The sequence below is a fragment of the Rhipicephalus microplus genome, chromosome 6, assembly GCF_043290135.1.
Source record: "Rhipicephalus microplus isolate Deutch F79 chromosome 6, USDA_Rmic, whole genome shotgun sequence".
In the NCBI taxonomy this organism is placed as follows: domain Eukaryota; kingdom Metazoa; phylum Arthropoda; class Arachnida; order Ixodida; family Ixodidae; genus Rhipicephalus; species Rhipicephalus microplus.
Window position 1 is genome coordinate 21137335 of NC_134705.1, and position 22911 is coordinate 21160245.

Here is a 22911-nt window from a genome sequence, read left to right on the forward strand (position 1 = left end):
CACGCGGGTGATGCACACAATCTGGCTGGGAATCGCAAGTCGGCTGGGAATCGCAAGTTGGTGGAGAGACCTGGTGTTATTTAACAACCACATGATATCAATAAATTTGATAGCGCACCAAAACGCTTCAATCACAGATTGTTTCAAAGACCTCAGAGGACGGCCTGAGCAACGAATGGATCAAACAAACCAATCTATCAATATCAATAAAGTTTTTATTTCCAACAGTTCTTTTACAACACGTTGGGGGGTCTCTCAGGCCCAAAGCTGTTGCAAACAGCTTGAGAGCACCTGAAAGCCCTTCATGGCAGCACTATACATTTAATTTCAGACAATCGTGCCCAAAATTTCGTCTGTTAATCACGACTCATTTTTCTGCACTCCTGCGCTCTGCTCGTAAGTGCGGACTTTTTTAAAGTTGCGCCATCCGATGGTTTCTCAGCGTTAGTAACCCGCGGAATGCGCTTTTCGACTCGGGAGCTGACCACAGAAAGGTGACAATTTTATCCGAGTGAATCCCAAAACGCACCAACAGGTGCAGTGCGTGAAATCTAGTGGACGGTTCCAGTTAGCTCGTTGAACGTATAGTTCCATCTTCCTTCTCACCCTGATCTTTGACCATTTTGCATGATCAGGTCTGCCAACATGAATGGAACCCATCGTGTTGGGCCATATGCTGAGACGCGCGCGACGAAGCAGCTTCCAGCGATTGCCGTCGGTCCCGCTTCGTGATTTGTGGGTTTGCTAACCTACAGCAATCAAGCGTATTTGCGTTGCGTTATACCGAATGACAGGATGGCACGCGTCCGCCGCTTCATGTTGGACATCAAGAGGAAACAAGCAATTAAGGTCGCTACACAGGGCTACAGATTCGCTGCGGGTCGCATTAAATAACGTCACGAGAATGGTTAAATTTCCGTTAAAACACTCAAGAGACGCAACGGTGATGGGCACACGGGAAGGTATGCGCCAACGCATTCGTGCCGTGCGGCAGTTGATTGATTTGTGGGGTTTAACGTCCCAAAACCACTATATGATTATGAGAGACGCCGTAGTGGAGGGCTCCGGAAATTTCGACCACCTGGGGCTCTTTAACGTGCACCCATATCTGAGCACACGGGCCTACAACATTTCCGCCTCCATCGGAAATGCAGCCGCCGCAGCCGGGATTCGATCCCACGACCTGCGGGTCAGCAGCCGAGTACCTTAGCCACTAGGAGCCACTAGGACGATGGAGTATGATTACGCAGGTTCGTGTTATCGCGCTCGATATGGGCCCGATAGCTTATCAATCGGCCCTTCATACGGCTGCACCTAGCAACCTTGCCCCAGCAAAACAGCTGACGGCGCCCCGACTTCCTGGAGCGTAGAAAGAGAAACCAGTGAGTCTGTTGATTCCCCAAGGTTATCGTTAATAAACGAGCGCGCACGGTGAGAGTGGCGGCGGCGGCGATCGAACGAGCTCCTCCGCGGGGGAAAAGAGAGCACGCACGCGCCGAACGGCCCGCCGTCATCGTCAAGCTAGGCCTAATGAACGGTGTCGGCGGCCACTGACTGCGCGCAGCAGTGCGCCTCGCCGAAGCCCGATCGGGCGTGACGACTCTCGGAAGCCGCGAGCACGCACGCAGGGCTTACGACACCCGTTTGCATGGCTCGATTGTGCGCGGTCGACAGGCCGTCTGCTGGAAGCGAAACTGCGATCGCGCGCGGAGAAGGGGAAAACACTCACGTCGTCCCACTTGACGAATTTGTTGCCGTCTTGCAGGCTCTTGGGCACACTGATGGGCTTGAGCTGCAGCACGTGAACGCCCGATTTCGCGCCTGCCATATTCCTTGTAGTTCACATGTGTCCCCGGTCGTATGGTTTCGGGCCAGCACAACACAGTCCGCCGCTACCGCACTCAATTGAAGCACACTCGCCTTGCCGGTCACTACTCGTGCCCCCACAGCCTGAAGAGAGTGTGGCGCCGCCCTGTGACAAGAGCACCAACCACTCAACTCCAGTCAGCACTCGCAGGCGGACGGTGGCGGCACGAGTTAACACTTCGATCTCGCCTCATTTTTCATTCGTCAAGATAATTGTGTCTCCCCTGCTCTCATAGGCGAGCGCACGAAGAGGGGGGGGGGGAGGGGTTGAAAGCAAAGCTAGCTCCTAACATTGACAGAATGTGGAAAGGGGAGTGCGCCGTCTGTGAAGAAAATTCGTCCCTTCCCCCCCTGAAGGAGAACCCTGTGCGCCTGCGCTACCGTCATCAGAACGCTTAATAACATCCATGCCAAATCAACCATGGTTTTTCTAAACTACATGAATTTGGCTGAAAAAAATTCCACGTGTTTCTCGAAGTTCGCAACTAAACCTGCGGGTTTAAATCCATTGCGAAAAGTCTTCCCGCTTATTGTGAGAGTCTTATTGTAAAATATTTAGCGCAACCTTGACTCTGTAAAATATTTAGCGCTACATTGACTTTTGCAAACACTCACACAAGCACCCACACATCCATCCGAGTAAGACACACGACACTCAGCACTCATTTGTCGTGGACGCGGACGGCTAATCCGCGGATGATCCGCTTGCAGGCGCATCCACACTACGGACGGTGTCCTAGGAGAAAACAGTTGGATTAGCCTCGACCGCAGGTTCGGCGCTCACCAGCGCCCGTTGAAAGCAGACAGGTTTGAGATTATTCAACATGGATGCCCGCAAGAAGCGACGCTTGACTGCGATGTCTGTCGCATTGTGACAAATGAACAAGGAGTGTTATTCTTTCAGGAAAAAAGGGAGTTGCTGGCAGAATGTTCTTTCAACTACATTGTTCCCCACTTGTCGAACTTCTGAACGCGTCTTCCATCGTTTTTTAGAAGCAGCACGTCGCCGGTTGCAGAAGTTGGAATATTTCACCACCATGTCGGCTAAGAATCTCGCGTGTCAAATGACGGCGGCGACATTTCCCGAACCACCAAAAGTGATTTCTGCGTATTTATTTACCTGAGAACAAAGCCCCCGGAAACTAAGTAAACCTTGCTCAAGCGTAGATGATGCAGACCAGTCATGGAGCTGTCCGCGAGCCACGGAGGACATTGCCACGAGCAGACGAAAAATGTATTGGTTGCCAGAAACCCCGAGCTAATCCGCTGAAGTATCGGCTTTCTCCCTCGAGAATCCCGATGTGGGAAACAGGTTGGGTTCATCCGTCCGCAAGCCGCGCGGACGAGGGGAATCGCTGAAGTGAGGTCACCTGACGCGCTATCTGTCCCGCCACATCCGGATTCGGTCTGTCGTCTCAATGCACCTTAAATGACTTTCTTATATACGTACATAAAAATGCGCAAAAGATATAAATCGACCAGAGCTGCGAATGTGAAAAGCATTCAACAAGCGGTGCATGAAAAAGAAATACGAAAAGCATATAAACCAGCTAGAAGCTAGAAAACGAGCTAGAAAATGGGCGTCAAACAGACAGGACTTTCTAAAGAGCTCCATGGAGGTCTCGCGAGCACGAAAGTCATCATGGCTAAAATCGAGTGGACAACCTCATCTCCCACACCAGCACTGACGCGTAGCAAGCCGTCTCGCATCTAGAAGGGAAACCAAGAAACGAGTGGAAGAGGTCGTCCAGTCCACATGACGACGAAAAAATTGAGACATGTTTTCCTAACCGCCTTTGACATTGTTTATATAAATCTCATTATCAATGGTAACGATGTTGATGCATTGGCTGACAGTGGTGCATCTGCGATAAATCACACCCTTGTTAAAGATCACGACATAATTAGATGGGGACTGGTGCAGTTGCAGAGTTCTGACGGGGCGAGACAAATATATATGATGAATGGCCGAAACCAATTGTTTCTTACCAAGGCCGTAAATATAACATCGACGCCCTTGTCACGAAGGGATGCTAATATAAATTCCTACTTTCCAGACCCAATATGTAGACACTGAATTTGAATTTTTATTGGAACGAGGAAGTAACTGTGGAATAAGAGACATGCGCGTCATTGAACGCGTTGTGGACCACTTTGTTATGTGTAAAAACGACGTACATAAAAAATTTTCTGAAATTCTTTTTCGAGGCAACTATCCACCTGCTACAACAAAATTTACTGTTCCCTTTAAGCTTAGCGATATAACGCCGGTCAGAAAAAAGTCTTACAGCATATCCTGCGAAAAGAAACTTTGGTTGAAAACTGAAATCCAAACTATATTAGATGCTGGAACATTACGGCCATCGGTGTCTACGTTCACCTGGCCTATTACTTTGGGTTCTAAAGAAGTGTGAGCTTTGTGACTGTGTCCTGATTACCAAACAGACATTCTTTTTTATGACGCCCAGGATTTACGAAATAATTGCACTACCTGGAGGTAGCAATGTATTTTCTCGCATCAACCTCTGCAAATAATTTTGGCAGATCCCATTGGAAGAGAAATACAAAATGTACGCGGCTTTTGTCACCCCATTCGACGTGTACGAATATAATCGTTTACCTTTTGGATAAAAAACAACAGCGTGGTGTGGTTTCAAAAGATGATAAATAGCGTTTTTGAAGTCATTCTTTGGAGTATTGTGCAGTGTAGTACATCGTGTACATGTATACATCATTGTCTATTCCAAGGATGAATCATCACACGCAGAGCACGTGTACCTGACATCTGTTTTGATGGCATTAAGAGACGGCAGACTGAGAGTGAACTTTTAGAAAAGTGAAATTTTTAAACTGAAGATTACATTTCTCAGACGCATTTTGGACGGATATACAAAGAGTACGATTGAAGAATCCCTACGACGTGTCCGACTGGTGAAGAAGCCAAACAATGTACACGCATTCAGAGTTTTTCTTGGCCTCGCAGGGCATTTTAGAAGTTACATAAATGATCTTGCATCACGAGCGAAGTCACTGAACAACTTGCTCCGTAAAGACAGAGATTTCATCTGGACGGAAGTATGTGAGAGGGCGTACAAAGATTTGGTATTAGCCATATCATCAGACCCAGTACTCACACAACCGGGCTTCATCCAACCGGGCTTCAACCGGGCTTCATCCGCCGTGGTTTGATGCGCCCGTTGTGAGTTCAAATGGGCTTCATCCATTTGAACTCAGAACGGGCGCATCAAACTACGGCGCAGGTGCTGTACTGTACCAAAGAAGAGGCATGAGTAGAAAGCGAAAGAAGACGACACATGATAAAATATTACTCCTATGCTTTCAAGAAGTGGGAACAAAATTACACTGCACGACTGAAAAACGCGCATTCGCTGTCATACTGGCGATTAGGTATTTACGATCGCGCTTAGAAGGCATGAAATTAAAGCTGTTAACTGACCATCAGGTGCTTACCCATTTGCTAAATGGTTCTCAACCGGAGGACCGAGTGGCTAGATGGATGGGCAAAAATTAGAAGTTTAATTTCGAGGTGGCACACAGAAGTGGACAAGATTTCTTATACACTAATGACCTTTCTCCGCTTGTCATTGTCGTGGAGTGTACGGGCGACGAGAGGGTGAACTCACTTGAAGTATGGCAGTGGCGCAGCCAAGGGAAGGAAGGGGGTCTGGGGGGTTCAACCCCTTTCCCAATTTCCCGTGCGAACCCCCCTCCCCCCGACACTTACCCCCCCCCCCCCCCTTTTTTTTTCGTCGCTTCGCGCTGACATGACTTGGAAACTAAGCGGTGCTACTATCACAATATCAATCCTGAGCGCTTTTAAACAGAAAAATATCTGCACACGGGAAAACGTGTCGTGGTGTTTGTCAAAGCATCGGCGGTTCGAAATTATGGGCAGGAATCTCGACCGCAAGCCTTATAAATTGGTTCGGCAATGGTATTAATGCTGCAGTGGTGGTCATGCGTTTACCCACCGGAACAGATCTCGCCGGAGTCGACCACTACGATAATTTGATAATTTTCATCTAGTTAGAGGTTCGTTTTAATGGTAAAAGCCAGACACAGTTCCAATGTCTGGTAAGCCACATTCAAGCATGTTCCAGTGTGACCCTTCTTACGTGTGCTAAGACATACTCAAGCCAGAAACAATTATTTATATTAAATCTTCGCACGTTTTGCTATTCTGCTAACATCTAAACACAAAGACACACATGCGCACAAACACGCGTGTGCACGCGCACGACAGAATATTTGGCTCATCCCCATAACGTCGCCTGTATGCAAGAGTACAATATATCGATACCTGTCCTCACTATGGGCTAAAGGCACTCCTCCGAAGTGTTGTATAATGACAAAGGTGCAATCCAGGCAAAAATCCAGGCCAGCCACTACTGTAGAAAGACCCACTAAACTACACAGCATGTAACTTAAGCTCATAAATGAAAATTGGTGCTCATAAACCGAATGAATTCGTTTCATCTGTCTCTTTAAATCGAAAGAACTAAAAGGGCACACCGAGCAATTTTTGCAGCTAGCGACATAACGCGCAACAAAAAATGCGCGAAATGAAGAAACATAGATGGACATGTTATACATGTAAAATTAAAAACAATATACAACGTAATATTATTTTTTTCAAGCAATGAAATAAACTTTGTTCAAGCAATGTTTCACGTAGAAAATAGACGCATCACATAACGAAATACTCTTGATAATCTTTATCAAGTGACAGAAAGCTTCCTGCGCATTACGTGTCATATTATATCTCGCTAGCTGCGTTACCCACAATTTGCGAGAATTGTTACGTGCGAACTGGGCTTGTTGTATTGCCATTCCCACCTTTCGTATTCGCTAGCCACGTGTGCAAGTGAAAGGTGCCAAAAAAAGCAAGAAGTAGGCAACAGGAGAGAACGGAATCACTCCGATATGGCGTGAAAGTGATTTTCAGCAGTATATCTCAATCAGTTGAACTTGTACACTCGAAGACAAAATTACCCGAAAAAAGAGCAATGGAGCACAAAAGGCGCACACGATGAACGAATAAACCGTTGAGGAGCAACCACAGAGGGAAGCGTGCCGCGCGAAACCACCTAGTCTCCCTTTTTCCTTCCTCCGTGTAGTCTCCAAACACGCTCCAAAGAGATGAACCACCCGGGCATTGCAGGCAGCGCGAAAGGCGTTGCCAAGGTGACCAACCCTCCTTCTCCACAGAACAGATGTCTTTCTCCTCCTCTGCTGGCTCCGTCTTTCCCCGTATTTTGCCGGCGACAGTTCGCGTTGCGTCGCGCTCGGAGTGCTCGACTACAGCCGCCTGGATTCTACGATCTAAGAATTACGACGTGGTGCTTGCGTGTACGCTTGGATGAGCGTGTGCTGCTGCTTTTGCGTTTCACTGCACCCTTGAAGTCTGGAGCAAGCCTCGACACGTCACCAAGCCACGCTGTATATCTCTGGCTTCAAGATAGTCACGACCAACACACGACAGCAACCGTTGGGAAGGTCAATATGGCGGCCGAGAAGACAACAGGCCTATCGGATATATACTTCAGTCCAACTCAGGGCCGGAAACAGCGCTGGATTCTAAGGCAAGTAGGTTATTATTCTTTATTCTACTCTACTTGTTGCGTGTGCGATACGGATCGCGCTTGCCGGCAACGGGCTCGGTCGTGTTGTATATCGCACGCACGAAATGCGTCACGAAGGTCAGCTTCGGCGTTTGCAGTTCGCCTGTGTTTTGCGAGCGCCTGGAAATTGCCCGCCATTGCCGTCGGCCTCCCGTACGCTCGCTCATCGAGTGCTCGCCTGTCTTCACCGCTGCGATGAGCTCCGGGCTGACGATATTGGGCTGAGACCTCGTCGCTGTGTTGGGAGTCGTTGAAAACACGTTGCGGGTTCTCCTAAAGATCTCGGTTGTAGTATGTCGCGCGCTGTAAGTGCACCAGCACAGGCAGGCGAGGCTTTGGCTAGCGTCGGAACTTACTGAAAATTGGTCGCCATTACAGTTGGCTTTCCCGTCAGTCGGTCGCAAGCAGCTCGGCGCCGTCCACTGGCCGCGGCGGAGGAATCGCGTTTGCGTGCTGCACTCGCTCGAGTTTGTGGAAAAGGGGCCGCATTACCGTCGATTTCTTCGGCGCTAGCTCCAAATCAGCACAGCGCTGTTCGTGGCGGCGGCCAAGCGTACGCTCGCTCTCCTGTTCGAAGTTCGCTGGCAGCAGACATTCCGCGTGCAACGACGTATTTGGTCTCGCGTTCGCTTGCTCGAGCTGAACGACGTCGCTCGCTTAGGACTCGGCCACTTGTTAGTGGCACGGTGGTTCACGGAGTTGTGGCTGCGGCCGCCACTCCTAAGCTGTTGCGCTACGGGGATCGAAATGAGTCTTTGACGATGTGTGACATCACGGTGAAATTAGCATGTCATATCTCACGTATGTTTTCATTTCAGCTTGCACGTATTTCTCATGCATTTGTATTCATCCTCTGTCACGTGTGACTCCCTATTTTACATATTTATTGTGAAGCCGTGGGCACACACCGTGCTGAAGACTGTGTGCACTGGCACTGCGATGCCTGTTATCCTTTTCTTTCGTCAGAGCAGCTTCAGAAGGACTGTGCGAGATGTGAAGGTAAAGCTACTGTGTGTCATATTTCAACGCTTGTTTTTATATTAACGTGCACGTACTTGCTATATGCGTACACCTTCATCTTCTGTCACGTGTGTCTAACTATTTTTACTATATTATTGTACGTGCAGCCGTGGGAACACAACTGGCAGAAGGCTGCGTGCGCTGGCGTCTGCAATGCCTGTCATCTATCGCTTCCGTCGGAGGAGCTCCCCAAGGAATGAACAAGATTTGATAACGAGACTGCACTTGTACACTTCACCATTATTTATTTAAAAGAATGGAGAAACTTGATGCGTACGTAGAAAAATAAAAGATTTCGATGTCTCATTTTTGTCTTACGTTGTTGCCGTGACTGTGAAAGCAGTTACACATAGGTGGCTAACTACTTTTTCGTCTGTTCTTTTCTGCGCAATTTGTTGCTCACTGCGCAGAAACAGGCGAAAAAAGTATTACGCCTGGCGGAAAATAAACAAAAAACAATGTTTGAACTGGGGACAAAAAGTTCATCCGATTTGAGTATTTGAGTGGATGAACCGTTCGTCCGGCAAGGTGCAACTGTGATGACTAACGGTTGCCTGGTAAGGTGTAAATGTGGGGAATAACAGTGGCTCTATAAAGTGCAAATGTGAGGACTAAATGTTTGTCCTTTGAGGTCAATTGTGGGATTAACGGTTACTCACTAAGGTGTAAGTGTGAGGACCAAATGTTAGTCCCTTGAGCTCATCTGTGGGGACTAACTGTTCGACCCGGTGCGGTTAGTTCTTGAATAGATTAATGGTTGTGGCAGCCCCATTAGTACCCAAAAGGACGAACCACAAACCACTTTAACACCGTTTTACCTTGGAGTGTACCCTTAAAGCTGGACGAAAAGTAGTGCATGGTGATTTGACCAAATTTGTTTCTTTTACTTCTCACCACGGTGGCCTGGTGGTTATGGTGCTCTATTGCTGACTATTTAGTCATGGAATCGTATCCCTGTCTTATTTTCGATGCAGCTGAAACTGCTTGGTGGGCTGTGCACTCTCAGCTAGGTACACGTCAAAGACACAAATTGGTAAAATTCGTTGGAATGTTTGAGCGCTTTAAAAGTCTCATCGTCCTGCAACTGCTGGCGTCCTTGTCAGTTATAACCGCAAACACCAAAGCTGTTGTCAAAAATCGAGGTTTTCGTGCATGCATCATGCCCATATCGGTTTTCAGGAGTTCTTTCTGCACATGAGTCGTATTCAGACAAAGTATAACTGCAGCTGTGACCCTTTTCTTCCCCTGCGGTAGCTTTTTCGCCAGTTGTAGTGCGTGTACTGAGAGCAGCGTCGCCTTTAGAGAAATGATCGTTAAGCGTTACTGTACGGCGTTTCGACGCAGTCATCCAGTCTCAAAGAAGGGCACTGATTGACACAGAACAACACTCTAAAAAATGTCTCAGTTTACAAAAGATCTCGCTGGTAAATTGGCGCCAGAGGATTTCTGTAATTCAAAAAACAGCAGGCTACATTTCACAAAGGCTCTGTAAATTAATTTTTTGTATCGCCACACACAGCAAGCTTCCGTTATTACGTGTACGTGATCTGTCTCTTCCTGAACATGGCTGCTCTGCTATCCTTAACACAGAATAATTTTGTAACTCAGAATACATTTCCGTTACTTGAAAAACAAAAGACAAGGTGGTTGCCTCAGAACGGGCTGCCCGTAAATTATAATAATATTGAATGAAAACATAGCTTTTCAAATCTTCTATCACTTTAGCGGAAAAATTTAGACACAATACGAAGCACAGGAGGGGAGAAACATGATGCTATTTTCCACTGTTTGGTGGTGCTTAAGCGCCTAAAATTTTCTCTAGGTGTTGGGCCAACTATTTCATCAACAAGTTCTTCGAAGTGCTCATGTCATACTTTTGATTTCTATGACATTTCTGTCGTCACTCAGAGTGAAAAACAAGTGGCTTTGTATAATGGACATATCTCTACTTAAATTGGCTGTGTTTCTTTTTCATTATAATACAGGAAATGTTACTGTTACACAAGCCATTGGCACACGTAGTTTTGGAGGTAACTTAATTTGGAAAAAATTAACGAAACCTTTTGCTGAATTGTGGGCAGGTGGGGAACACCAGTACTGTGAAAATCTAAATGTTTCACAAGACAGTTGATGATTCTTATGATTTGAAAACAGGGCGTTTCATCTTACTCAATATACACAGCAAGAATTGATGTTCCATATCACATGAGTGTTTGTACGTTTGACATTGGTGTTTCAACTTACACTATAAAGCTGTCTGCATGTACTGTGCACACATCACTCATGCTGCTGCAGGCCAAATACATAATGGCGACCCATTCAACAACACGAGGCTTCATTTACTTGAACAAAATAAACAGATGTCGTTAACCGGTTTGTGACATTTTGAAGGTGCTAGACTGCCGCTACCGCACTCGGTTTATTCCTGAAAAGAATGTAGAAAATAAAAGTTATCAGAACATTTCCGTTAATCAACAACGTACACACTCCTTATTCTTGGCGTATATACGTGGCCCTTGCTCCGCACATTACCATGGTAATGCACCGAAACACGTGCATAAGGAGCCCCCCCCCCCCCCCCGCCCAGATATATCGGAGAAGAAAAAAAAAGCGGACCCAGACGCGCTTCTCATCAGCCATACACTTAGTAGCACGCTTCACCGTGTAGTTTGAGGGCAGAATGACAAGTCTGCGCCATCTGCGCCCGCACGACAAGTGTGGCGCTAGTGTAGCAAACGATGTAAGTTACAAAGTAATTTTTATTCAGTGTTTATGTTGACTAGCACTAAATAAAAATTACACTCAACTTTTTATATTTATTTATGAGTTTTAGTGTACCTCAGTTTTTTTTATAATTGTATTAGGAGAACACACCGAAATTATTGCGCTGACGCCTGTGCTGCCACTGCTCGACGTTTTTTTTTTTTCGGCGATACTAGGTTCGCGTTCGCACTACTTACTCATTTTCATATGGTCTTGTTGCGAACGACGGACCGATCCCGCCGAAGCCACCACTGTTGCGAAGCCACCTCCGAAATCCCGCCGCTGACCTCCACTGTTGCGAAAGACGGCGACGCCAACACGGCCTCGAAGGCGCCACTGCTTTCAACTCCGCCGGGAAGGTCACCAGCCGTTTGGTAGCGTATGTATCTCAGCTCGCGACTGCTTCTGCGCAGAGCTGATAAGACGAGCGGACGAGACGACGGTGAGTTAAACAAGGTTTATGTACAGCATATACACAGAGGCGTTACAATTTCGGCACTGGGGCCGACAGAGACTCGAAGAGCCGAGCTCTCCTCTCTAACACATAGGTCAGCCTTTCGCCTAAGACCGCTGACTCACACACATGTCGTCTCTCCGACATGGGGACTCCTCTCTCGTAGGACCTCCGATCGCGACGCGCCGCAGGGCTTCTTTTATTTACACCGGGTCCAACCAAAATGTCCAATCAGAAGCGCCGCTGGTCGTCAGGGCAGATTCCGCCAATGGGGCCGCCGCGCCATGCGTCAGACCACCTGACACGAGGACGCCGGCTCGCTGTCACGTGCGCAACTGACTCACTGCACGTGGGCCAGAGGATCGTCGAGATGATCGCGCCAGGCAGACTGCGGGCTGGCCTTGACCCAGATTGCCTTTTTCAGAGGCACGGTCGTTTGACGAGGACTCGCTGGCATAACAGTCTGTGGTTGGCGAGCACATGGACATGGACGTGCGAGCTTGTGAGCTATGTTTTGATCGTGTGTGTGTGTCGCAGATTTGCGTTTCTACTTATTCGTGATGAAGGTTAGTGTATATCTTTATGGAGCGCGAAGTAGTTGTGGATTTTGCTGCTGGGTGGAACAAACACATCGTAAACACGTCTTCAGCTATCTGCAAGCCTGTTCGCTCGTCGGACAAAGGACTGTGCATGCATCAGCGTGCAGGTGAGTGGCATTTCCAGCAACATTTAATGCTCTTACAAAACATTGTTGAGTGGTTGCGCTATTGAAAGAGAAATGATTTGCTCTTATTCACCGTATCCATTGCTAGCCGTATCGGACTAAATTACCTCTATTACCGCCTGCATACCCTCTTGCTTCCCCTGTCACCACTGCAGTGCCAGTGAACTTTTGCAGTTAAAAATTCATTTCCGCAACACTACCTCGCTTGAAAAAACATTGGGGCGGGGTTGTAGCTGCATTCATATTGGCACTTTTCTACCATTGGCTTTATGTAATGTTAACGGCTGAGTGTTGGGGCCTTGGGCCGCATTTTTTAGAGATGTAAAGTGTATGTAAATCAGTAAGTGAACAAATCATTGTCGCATCACTTCACTGGCATAGCCAGGCGGTTGCGCACAGAATTTTTTTTAGGCCGGGCGTAGGGAGCCCAAATTGACGAGCATATTCGCTTGCCCGGCCTATTCAGATAAGCGGACCCCCCCCCCCCCCCTCCCCGCACGCCTAAAAAAAAAAAATCTGCCCACATCACTGCGTCACTTGCTTCACCTCTGCGCTGAACGTACTATTTTATAAGCGCACCATCAAGCGAGCAGTTTACATATTGACAGAACAATTGGAGGAGGAATCACCCAAATCTTTCAGATTTCTTTAGTGATGCAAAACCTTAGCAAAACTGAATATTGTAAAAGACAATCATAAATGCTGTATGTTCTCGTTAGCGCTGTCATTATTCTGCATCATGAAATCTTTATGTGCTGTGAAAACTTGGCATGCCGTTGAAGTCACATATCGACGTTAATACCAATCGACGAAAATTTCGACAACCTCAATAACGCCGTTTGGGATTTGCCGCATGCACATAATTAGGCTGATTCCCACTTGGCTGTTCTTAACCTGACTTCACTGCTACCAAATGAAACAATATTTGATGCATGTCTTTTACTTTTTTTTCAGGGATATGACACAAATTTGGTTATACTGCAGATAAAGATGCTCCCAACGATGCTAAATTACAGAAAGCAAGTGAATTTTGGTAAGTGCAGACTTTTTGTACTACGTATATGAAAGCATCGCTTTTTAGGGGCAAAATGTGCATGTGTTGGCCAGAGAATAGTTCATTATGCCACATGGTTACACTGGCACTGACAATTCGACATGGCTCCTCTGGCCCGTGTGTGTGCTCACACTGTTACCGTTAAGATAAAATGTTTATGTTTTCATTGCAGGGATTGCTGTTTGTACTAAAAAGCCAACAGCCAAGATTTGTTTACGCTGGTACTCCTAAAAGTATGCTTTCCCTATTTACATGGATTTTGGCTTGCACAAAGCATAACACTTGGGCCTGTTGTGTAATACTACCCAAGATAGAGCGCGTGTCGTATATAAGATAAGATGCACATGGAAGTGTCTGGCTCTCTGACGTCACTGTTAAGTTCTTTGTTAGATATAAGACCGCCGCGGGTGTGCGGTGCGATTCTTTTTCCGTGTATTGCTCGTTGAAATAAACATGTGTGTGTTGGCTAGTCGGCTCCCAAGTTGTGAAGTCATAACAGTGGCGACGAGGATGGGATGATACTCGGGCACGTTAGCCGGGCCTCGGCTGTAGCTCACGTCACGGCACCAGTATTCTAGGAGCGGAAAGCGTCCTGGTGGATTACCACGACATGGCTTCCTTTGGCCGGTTTGAGCCGTTCACGGAAGAGGGAGACGAAGACTTCGACTCATATGCGGAACGCTTTGAACATTACGTCCGGGCGACCCAGGTCAGTGAAGACTTGAAGGTGTCAGTCTTTGTCACCGCCATTGGAAAACAGGCCTACCGCACGTTGAAGAATTTATTGGCCCCGACCAAGCCGGAAGAGAAAACGTACGACGAACTGCTCCAAATACTGAAAGGGCACTATTCCCCGAAGCCTTTGGTGATAGCGGAAAGATTCCGGTTCAACCGTCGGTCGCAGCGGGAAAATGAGTCAGTTGCCGCATTTGCGTTAGAATTAAAAAGGCTGGCTGGATCGTGCGAGTTCGGCCAATTCTTGGATGACGCCCTGCGGGATCGGTTCGTGGCCGGACTGAGAGATGAAACGGCACAAGCAGAGCTGCTTAAGAAGAGTACCCTGACGTTTCAAGCTGCCTATGACCTGGCGAAAAGTGGGGAACTCGCTCGCACAGAAACCAGAAAAATTCACCCCAAAGAACTCGGTGACGTGAACTTGGTGCGGCCACACCACCCCCAACGGTCCACAGGTACGAAAAGGGGCGTGAGCGGTAACGCGGAGCGGCATGCCGAGGCGACGGACTGTTCGCGTTGCGGAGCAGCGCATGACGCCACCACCTGCCCTTTTCGCAAATATCGATGTCGTGCCTGCAAAAAGGTGGGACACCTGGCAAGGGTCTGCAGAACAACGCCACGTTCGGTGCATTCTCTCATCGATGGTACTGGCTTAGAAGACTCTGGTGACTGGGACGATAAAAGTGGTGAGAACGAGGTCTTGCTTAGTCATATTTTTTCATGTCGGAGTAGTCACGGTGGCTACGCTGTGAAAGTTAAGATCGCAGGCAGGAATGTCACGATGCAGGTTGATACCGGAGCCTCTGTGTCTATTGTGCCAGAAAAAATGTACAGACAGTATTGGCCGAATGTACCCCTAGAAAGATGTAGTTTACGGTTAAAAACGTATGGCGGTTCCACACTAGCAGTTGCCGGAAAGTTGACGGTGCATGTAGAGCACGACGGGCAAACCGAGACCTTGCCGTTGATTGTAGTCCGGACGGAAAAAAATTGTGACACTTTGTTGTTGGGCCGCAACTGGCTAGAGGCTTTGAAGCTGAATTGGGCAAGCGTGTGTAATATCAACTTTGATAAAGCAAACACACATGATAGATCAGCCGCACTCATCGAAAAATTTTCGGAAGTGTTTAATCAATCACTAGGACTGATAGCTGACACGTCGGTCAAACTGGTGCTAAAAGACAGCTGTACGCCTGTTTTCTGCAAACATCGGCCTGTGCCATTCGCACTCCGGAACGCGGTAGCGTCGGAGTTGCAGTCGCTAGTGGAATCTGGAGTACTGGTTCCAGTAAAACACAGTGAATGGGCAACGCCTCTAGTAGTTGTCCCCAAGGCAAACAACAAAGTGCGAATATGCGGAGACTACAAAGTGACCCTAAACCGTTGTCTGAGAACTGATTATTACCCTCTGCCAACAATGGAAGATACGTTTGTAGCGCTGCATGGATGCAAGTGGTTTACTGTCCTTGACCTGTCGACAGCGTACCAACAGTTGCAGCTGCACCCCGAGTCGCAACCCTTGGTCACTGTCAACACCCACCTAGGCCTTTTTCAATATACACGTATGCCGTACGGTATAACAAGTGCTCCATCCATTTTCCAAGCGGTAATGGATGATATGCTGAAGGGGTTGGACAGAGTGTCATGTTATCTTGATGATGTGTTAATAGCGGGGGAAACGATGGAAGAGTGTTATGATAGGGTGGAAGCTGTGCTGACAAGGTTCCAGGAACGAGGGGTGAAATTGCGGAAAGAAAAATGCAAGTTTTTTGAGAAGTCTGTGACTTATTTGGGGCACGTGATTGGGGAAAGCGGAATCCGCCCTTCAGAGGACAAGGTGCGTGCTATAAAAGAAGCACCGACTCCAAAGAACAAGAATGAGTTGAGGGCTTACCTAGGCTTGATAAATTTCTATGGGAAGTTCGTACCGAACATGTCAGCACAACTTAAGCCATTGCATGACTTGCTAGCTGTGAATGCCAAGTGGGAATGGACGGAGGTCGCCGGAAAAGCCTTCAAAGCATCCAAGAGCTGGTTGCTGAGCACGTCCGTACTCACCTACTATAACCCTTCAAGGGAGCTAGGGCTCGTTTGTGACGCATCTGCGTATGGTTTAGGCGCAGTCCTTTTTCACAAGGTAGGATCAGAAGAAAGGCCAATCGCTTTTGCCTCTAGAACGCTCACTAAAACAGAGCAGGCGTACGCCCATATCGAAAAAGAAGCACTGGCTGTCGTGTACGGGTTAAAGAAGTTTCACAAGTACCTTTTTGGGCGAAAATTTGTAATATACTCAGACCATCAGCCCTTGGCGGGATTATTGGGAGAGGATAGGCCGATTCCTGCGATGTCAGCGGCACGCGTGCAGCGATGGGCTCTGCAGATTGCTGCGTATGAGTACAAATGGGTTTATCGCAAATCACGCGATATAGGCAATGCAGACGCACTATCGCGCCTGCCGCTTCGGAACTCTGATGACGTGTCGGAGTACATCGGCTTTTCGATGCTAGACGAGCTCCCACTCTCCGCAGAACACATCAGAAGGGAAACGAGAACAGACAGCCTGTTGTCAAAAGTGTTGTTTTACACGCAGAGCGGTTGGCCTTCAAAAGTGTCTGACGATGCACTGGCGCCCTATTTTGTGCGACGCCACGAGCTTTCTGTTGACAGAGAATGTGTGACGTGGGGAAACCGGGTGATAGTACCATTGTCTCTCCGCGACAAAGTGCTATCACTGTTGCACGAGGGCCATCCTGGAATGGCACGTATGAAAATGCTGTCTAGAAGCCACGTATGGTGGCCTCGCCTTACGCCGGATGTTGAGCAAAAAGTTAAAGAATGTGTAACATGCCAGTTGACGCAAAATGCGGCGCCCAAGGTTCCGGTGATGTCATGGGGAGTGGCGGGGCGCCGGTGGGAGCGTGTGCACTTAGATTTTGCGCATCGAGACCAGCATTGGTTCCTAGTACTTATTGATTCGTACTCCAAGTGGGTTGAAGTGTTTCTGATGAGGTCAACTAATAGCGAAAAGACAATAGAGAAATTGCGCACCGTATTTGCCGCGTACGGATTACCGGAAGAAGTGGTAACAGACAATGGGCCCCAATTTACTTCGGAACTTTTCGAGACGTTCATGAGTCGTAATGGCATCCGGCACACTAAATCGCCGCCTTATCACCCGGCATCGAATGGCAGCGCAGAGCGTTGTGTACAGACGTTAAAGAAAAATCTTCTTAAGCAGGTCATGGACGAGCAGAAGAATGGGCGGATGAAGTCTCTCCAGCAGCGGATCGACCAATTCCTATTCAATTATAGGAACACGCCAACAGGTGTTACTGAAGAGACGCCGGCCCAGCTGTTCTTATCGTGGAAACCTAGAACCAGGTTGAGCTTTCTCCATCCAGATATCGAGCAAAGGATGAAAGAAAAGCTAGAGCGAACAAGGCAGGCAGCCAATCGGCGACGTGGAGCTTGGAGAGACTTCGAGGAAGGGGAAGACGTCCTCGTACAAGGACTGCGCCCCGGGGAAGGAGAGTGGTTGAGCGGTAAGGTAAAAAAACGCGAGAGTTTAAGCACTTATGTGATAGGGATAGGGAACGAGGAGAGGTACGTGCATGTTGATCATATGAGACCACGAACATTCCAGGAGTGTTTCCCGCCTTCGGTTCAGGTGCCGTCTGCAAACTACGAACTTCCCGCATGCACCCAAGACGTTGTGCCTCGCAGGTCTTTAGGTGCCCCTGTACCCATCGAGGGCGCACGAGAGACGGCCGACCCCGATCAAGTCGAGGAGCAGGCAGAAGATACAAACAAAGAACCGGTCAACCTACCGGGCCTTTCATCTGCTGGTGGGGACTGCGGCGGGGGCGAGACTCAATCTTCCCCACCGGAACTTCCGGAACTTCGACGCAGCACCCGGCAAAGACGACCGCCGGATCGGTACTAAAAAAAAAAAAACACTTGGGGGGGGGGAAGGAGTGTTGTGTAATACTACCCAAGATAGAGCGCGTGTCGTATATAAGATAAGATGCACATGGAAGTGTCTGGCTCTCTGACGTCACTGTTAAGTTCTTTGTTAGATATAAGACCGCCGCGGGTGTGCGGTGCGATTCTTTTTCCGTGTATTGCTCGTTGAAATAAACATGTGTGTGTTGGCTAGTCGGCTCCCAAGTTGTGAAGTCATAACAGGGCCTAGATTCACAAAGCTGTCCATGCGCAGGCCTTCATAACAGCGTTTCTTGACTTGCCTTTACCCTGTTTTCTGCAGATGTTTCGTGGGTTTAAAAGTGCCACAGCATGTTGACCTCCCCCACTCTTAAATATTCGCGTTCAAAGTTCCGCAAGAGTGGGCTTAACTTTCTTGTGCACCTCTTTGCTAGTCCAAGATACTGAAGTGTTATGCTCTTACTAGAGGTGGCAGTGTTTCTAATGTTTGTATTTCCATCACATTGACCAAGTATGCGATCTTGGCTTGACTGGTAGCACATCCTCAACAAATGTCTTTGTGGCACATGTAGAAGGCAGTACAAAATAAATAGGCAGACATTCACAACGGGAGCTAACTTCTAATAATGCTTTTTTTTTTGAAACCTTGGTGTGCTTATTCCAATTTGTCTAACAAGCAGTAACCTGTTTGGCTGTGAACCAACTAGACGTTGAACTAATAAAGGCTTCACATCTTGTTGCTCTCAAATATATATGTATTGGCAAGCTATCTGTGACACTGTCAAACAAAGAATCAGAATATCTGTGCATGCCTTAAGATATATTGCTTCGTTTACATATCTCGTGGCTGTGACTCGTCAACCGAGTGAACAAATGCACCCTAGTTTTCTAAATTTAAAGCATTTTTTGAAGGTAGCACGGTCTACATTTATTTGATAGTTTTGTCCAGCCGTTTGCGTCAGGTACAAAGAAATATACTGAAGATTATCATGAAGCCTCTGCAAATGGTTGCTTTCAAGCAGGCTTTGCATGCTTGGCTTGTGCCTACAGGTATTGCACAATTCAAGACGCAGCAGCGTATGATAGAACAGTAGAATCGAGAGCAACTATGTGCACGAGCTAAATAAGCATTTTTACATGAGCGGACAGTACGTGTTATTTGCCACACACATGACCTCATTTAGAATGCCCATTGGTGAATGGGCTCATAGAAATGTCACTCAGCTGTGTATAGGAAACAAGTTAACTGAACCTAAGGGTATCTTTAACTGCTACAAATATGCCTTGTTGAGGTGCTGCACATTTCCTTCCAGAATATTGCTGTCTGAGACATCATGTGAAGAGCGTCTACCACATCAGCATTTATATGGCTTGCCAAGTAACGTTTGGTCGAACCTTCCTTTTTTTCACATTTCGTTTTGCAGTAGACATCCTAGAATGTAAGCGCTGCTGCAGTGTGTGTGACTCATTGTTATGAATTGATTCTGGCATGTTTAACCTCAAACCTCTATTTTTTTCTTGCAGCAATGAGATGCTTCACATATGCCTGCGGTGACGTTCTGCTGCGCTAGCCTGATGGAAACACCAGCTGCGAAACTTGAGTTCTTCAGAATTGGAGAAGTTGCCCTTCTCTCACCAATGATGACACAGACTGCCCTATGCTAGAAATTCAAGATTGTTTTTCCACGGATGACGCAGAAAACCTTTGATGTATTATGGTGTTTGTTTAGTGCTGGCTCTGGTGTGGCGAAGTCTACTTTTACGTGTGGTCACACGTCGCCTCATAAAAAGAACAATAAAGCATTTATTTTCCTTTCAATATTGTCCACTTTTTGTGTTAGAAGCACCCAAGCAGGGCTCTTCCAAGGAGCTCTCGCCATGTGTTAAGCGTGTGACAAGCATACTCGAGATAAATACTCATTTCCCCAAGGAGTAACTGGAAGCATGTGCAGTTGGTTTTCAGAGAGTAACTGCGAACACGTGAGAGGAACGGTAAAGAGTAACTGTTGCTCTTAGAAGAGCAACTGGTGGGAGTAATGGTTGGTCGGCAGGGAGCAACTGGTGGGAGTAACTGTTGGTTTGCAGGGAGGAACTGGAGGGAGTAACTGTTCATCCCCCGAAGGAGGAACTGAAAGGAGAGCAACGGTTCCTCCCTCTGCAGTTACTCCTTTTAGGAGAGTAATGGGAGTGGCAATGCAATTGCTCCCTGAAAGGAGCAACCCCTATACCCCTGTTGCTCCGTTTTGGCTTAGAGTGCATAATTTTGAAAACCAGGGGCAGTGTGCTACAGGCACTTCCCGACTGGCTCTGATCACGTTTACAGTCAGCAGCATCATTTCCAGAAATTCTTGTTGGTATCATAGGGAGGATACACACTTTAAAAACATGAAATTGCACACGCCAGAAATCATTATTGTATGTGTGTGTGTGTGTGTGTGTGTAGCGACTGGTGCAAAAAACATGGTAATACAGAAAAAAAACACGACCTAACAAGCAGCGGTCGCTAGCGTTTTGTTTGCTTGTGTTTTGTTACTTTTCGCGTCCATTCTGTGTGCAGCTTAGCACAGGCATTATACGAATATTTGTCCCCACGTGAACGAGTTGGCGACCTTTGTGCCTGTATAGCATAGGCAGCTGTCCTACCGAACTAGACAGGCTCAGGTATACCTTCTTCTATATCAGTGCATTATACACTTCGTGATCCTGACGGCTGCTTGGCGCAAGCGCTGTTTCATATTTGACAGTCGTAATAAGAAGTGATTGCCTCTAATTACGACTACCAAGGGTTTCTTAACGTGCCCTCAAAATCTACACACACGGGACTCAAGCATTTGCACCTCCGTTCTAAATGCCGGGATCCCGCTGTCGAGCACCATAACCACTGTATTCGGTGGCAGACCGGTAGTAGTAGTAGTAGTAGTAGTAGTAGTAGTAGTAGTAGTAGTAGGATTTTTATTTACAGTAAGCCGGATACAGAGCTCACTGCAGGGGCAAAGGGCTAAAGGCGAACAGCTTGACAAAGGCCCTTGTCCCTCCGCAGTCCGTGACAGTGCAAAGCTTAAACAATATATATATTCAATACATTGGTTTCAAGCAACCTGAAATTGTAAACACAAAATTCAAATATAAACAGCATAAGAAGTTTACATAACACATCTTAAGAATTAGAGGTCACTCTCGTTATAATTCACAACTAAACAATATCAATGAAACAACATCGAAAACAGACACAAAATGCATGCGGATACAATGAATTCCGCTGTATACACTCGTATAATTGACATAGAAGTTTATGAACAATTTAAGCATTTGCAGAGGCATGAGACTCCATTACGTAGTTTCGATAGTGTAGACCGGTGGTTATGAATAAGTTCTTTATTTGTTTCTTGAAAGTCGCACTACTAGCCCTAAAGTTCAATTGATCTGCAAGGGTATTTAAAACCTGGGGTACCTGGTAAGCAATACTTTGTTTTCCATACTTGGTTCTTGTTCTAGGAGCTCGTTTCTTTTGTTCTCGCATACTGTAGTGTGGTCTTTCGGTGCAACTTTCTTCATATAGCTTAGTCTTTTGTATTAACTGAAGTAATTTAAAATGATATAATTGATCAATTCTGAGTTTGGAATGTTTAATGAATAGTGGAGCAGTGCGCAAGTCTTGTAGATTCCCCCTGTAATTTTCAAAGCAGCGCAATATTTTCTTTTGTCATACGACGCACGTGCTATTGATGCGAAACACGCTTCTTGTCAGTTTTTTTCGCAAATCGGGTTCGCATGAAGCAAGTAAAAGCGAGTGGTGGGTGCTTGGTCGATTTCGAGCTTTTGACGTTGAGCGCTTCGGACAAACACACACAGCAACGCATGTGTGGATGAACGGCGGACGTAGCAGCGCCGGGCGCACCACGGAAGACGCCTTTTCAGCGCGCGAACGTGTCGCTAGAGTGTACTAAAAGCTTCTAGTACACTCTATGGCGCAATTATATACAAATTCCAAATCCGGACGGAGGCGGTCTGTCGGTGACGTCAAAAAGTAGGCGGTCCGCAAAGGTCGCGAGGACGAGAGGAAGTGAACAGCCAATGAGGGAAATGAAGGCTTGCGTCATCATTTTGACGTCGACTTGGGGACCGTATAGCAAAGTAAAAAGTGTTTGTAACATGTTCACAAGTGTTTAACTATTATTGCGCACTATTAAAATGTGTTGGCACTAGTTTTATATTGTTTAATGAAGATTACGATACAATCCAAACGTATTTTTTTCTGTTATTTTTTAAACAACGCTAAATTTAGCGGGACGGTCAGTGGTGACGCTAGGTACAACTTTGTTTCAAGCAGTTACTGTTTTCAAAACTCCACTACTAAACGGCGCAACTTTCGAAGTCGTTGGCTCGGTCGAGCGCAGTCATGGCGGAGGGCAACGGCACCGCTAACCACCAGCAGCAGCGGCTCATCCGCGTTTCCGAGGGTCAGCGCGCGCTGGTGCTCGCCTTTATGAGCGAACATCCGCAGCTCGCGGCGAAAGCCATTGAGCTGCAGCATGGCGTCACGGTCGCCGACCGGCGGCGGCTGTGGCAAGAGCTCAGCGACGCGCTGAACCTTGAAGGCCCTGCGCAGAAAAACGTGGATGAGTGGCAGGCTTGGTGGCGCAGGCAGGTGCACGAGGCCCGCCGTGACGCCGCCGCCATCAAGGAGGCACAAACGTGAGTAACCGTCGAA

General features: G+C 47.3%; 1 protein-coding gene and 1 long non-coding RNA gene across 3 annotated transcripts in view; one reads left to right on the forward strand and one right to left on the reverse strand.

Moving 5' to 3' along the window:
- Plc21C (Phospholipase C at 21C) overlaps nucleotides 1–1959 on the reverse strand; it is a 685580-nt gene extending 683621 nt beyond the window's left edge. The window contains exon 1 of one of the 2 annotated variants that reach the window (XM_075865841.1): nucleotides 1730–1959. In XM_075865841.1, coding sequence (XP_075721956.1) covers nucleotides 1730–1828 — 99 coding nt within the window. In that variant the 5' untranslated portion in view covers nucleotides 1829–1959. The remainder of the gene's footprint in view (nucleotides 1–1729) is intronic. The other variant, XM_037419231.2, reaches the window with a different exon arrangement.
- An 11505-nt stretch (nucleotides 1960–13464) lies between these two features.
- LOC142764743 (uncharacterized) lies at nucleotides 13465–20019 on the forward strand. The gene is made up of 2 exons (XR_012883853.1): nucleotides 13465–13502; nucleotides 19725–20019. It is a non-coding gene; the product is annotated as an uncharacterized LOC142764743 (long non-coding RNA).
- The last annotated feature ends 2892 nt before the right edge of the window (nucleotides 20020–22911 follow it).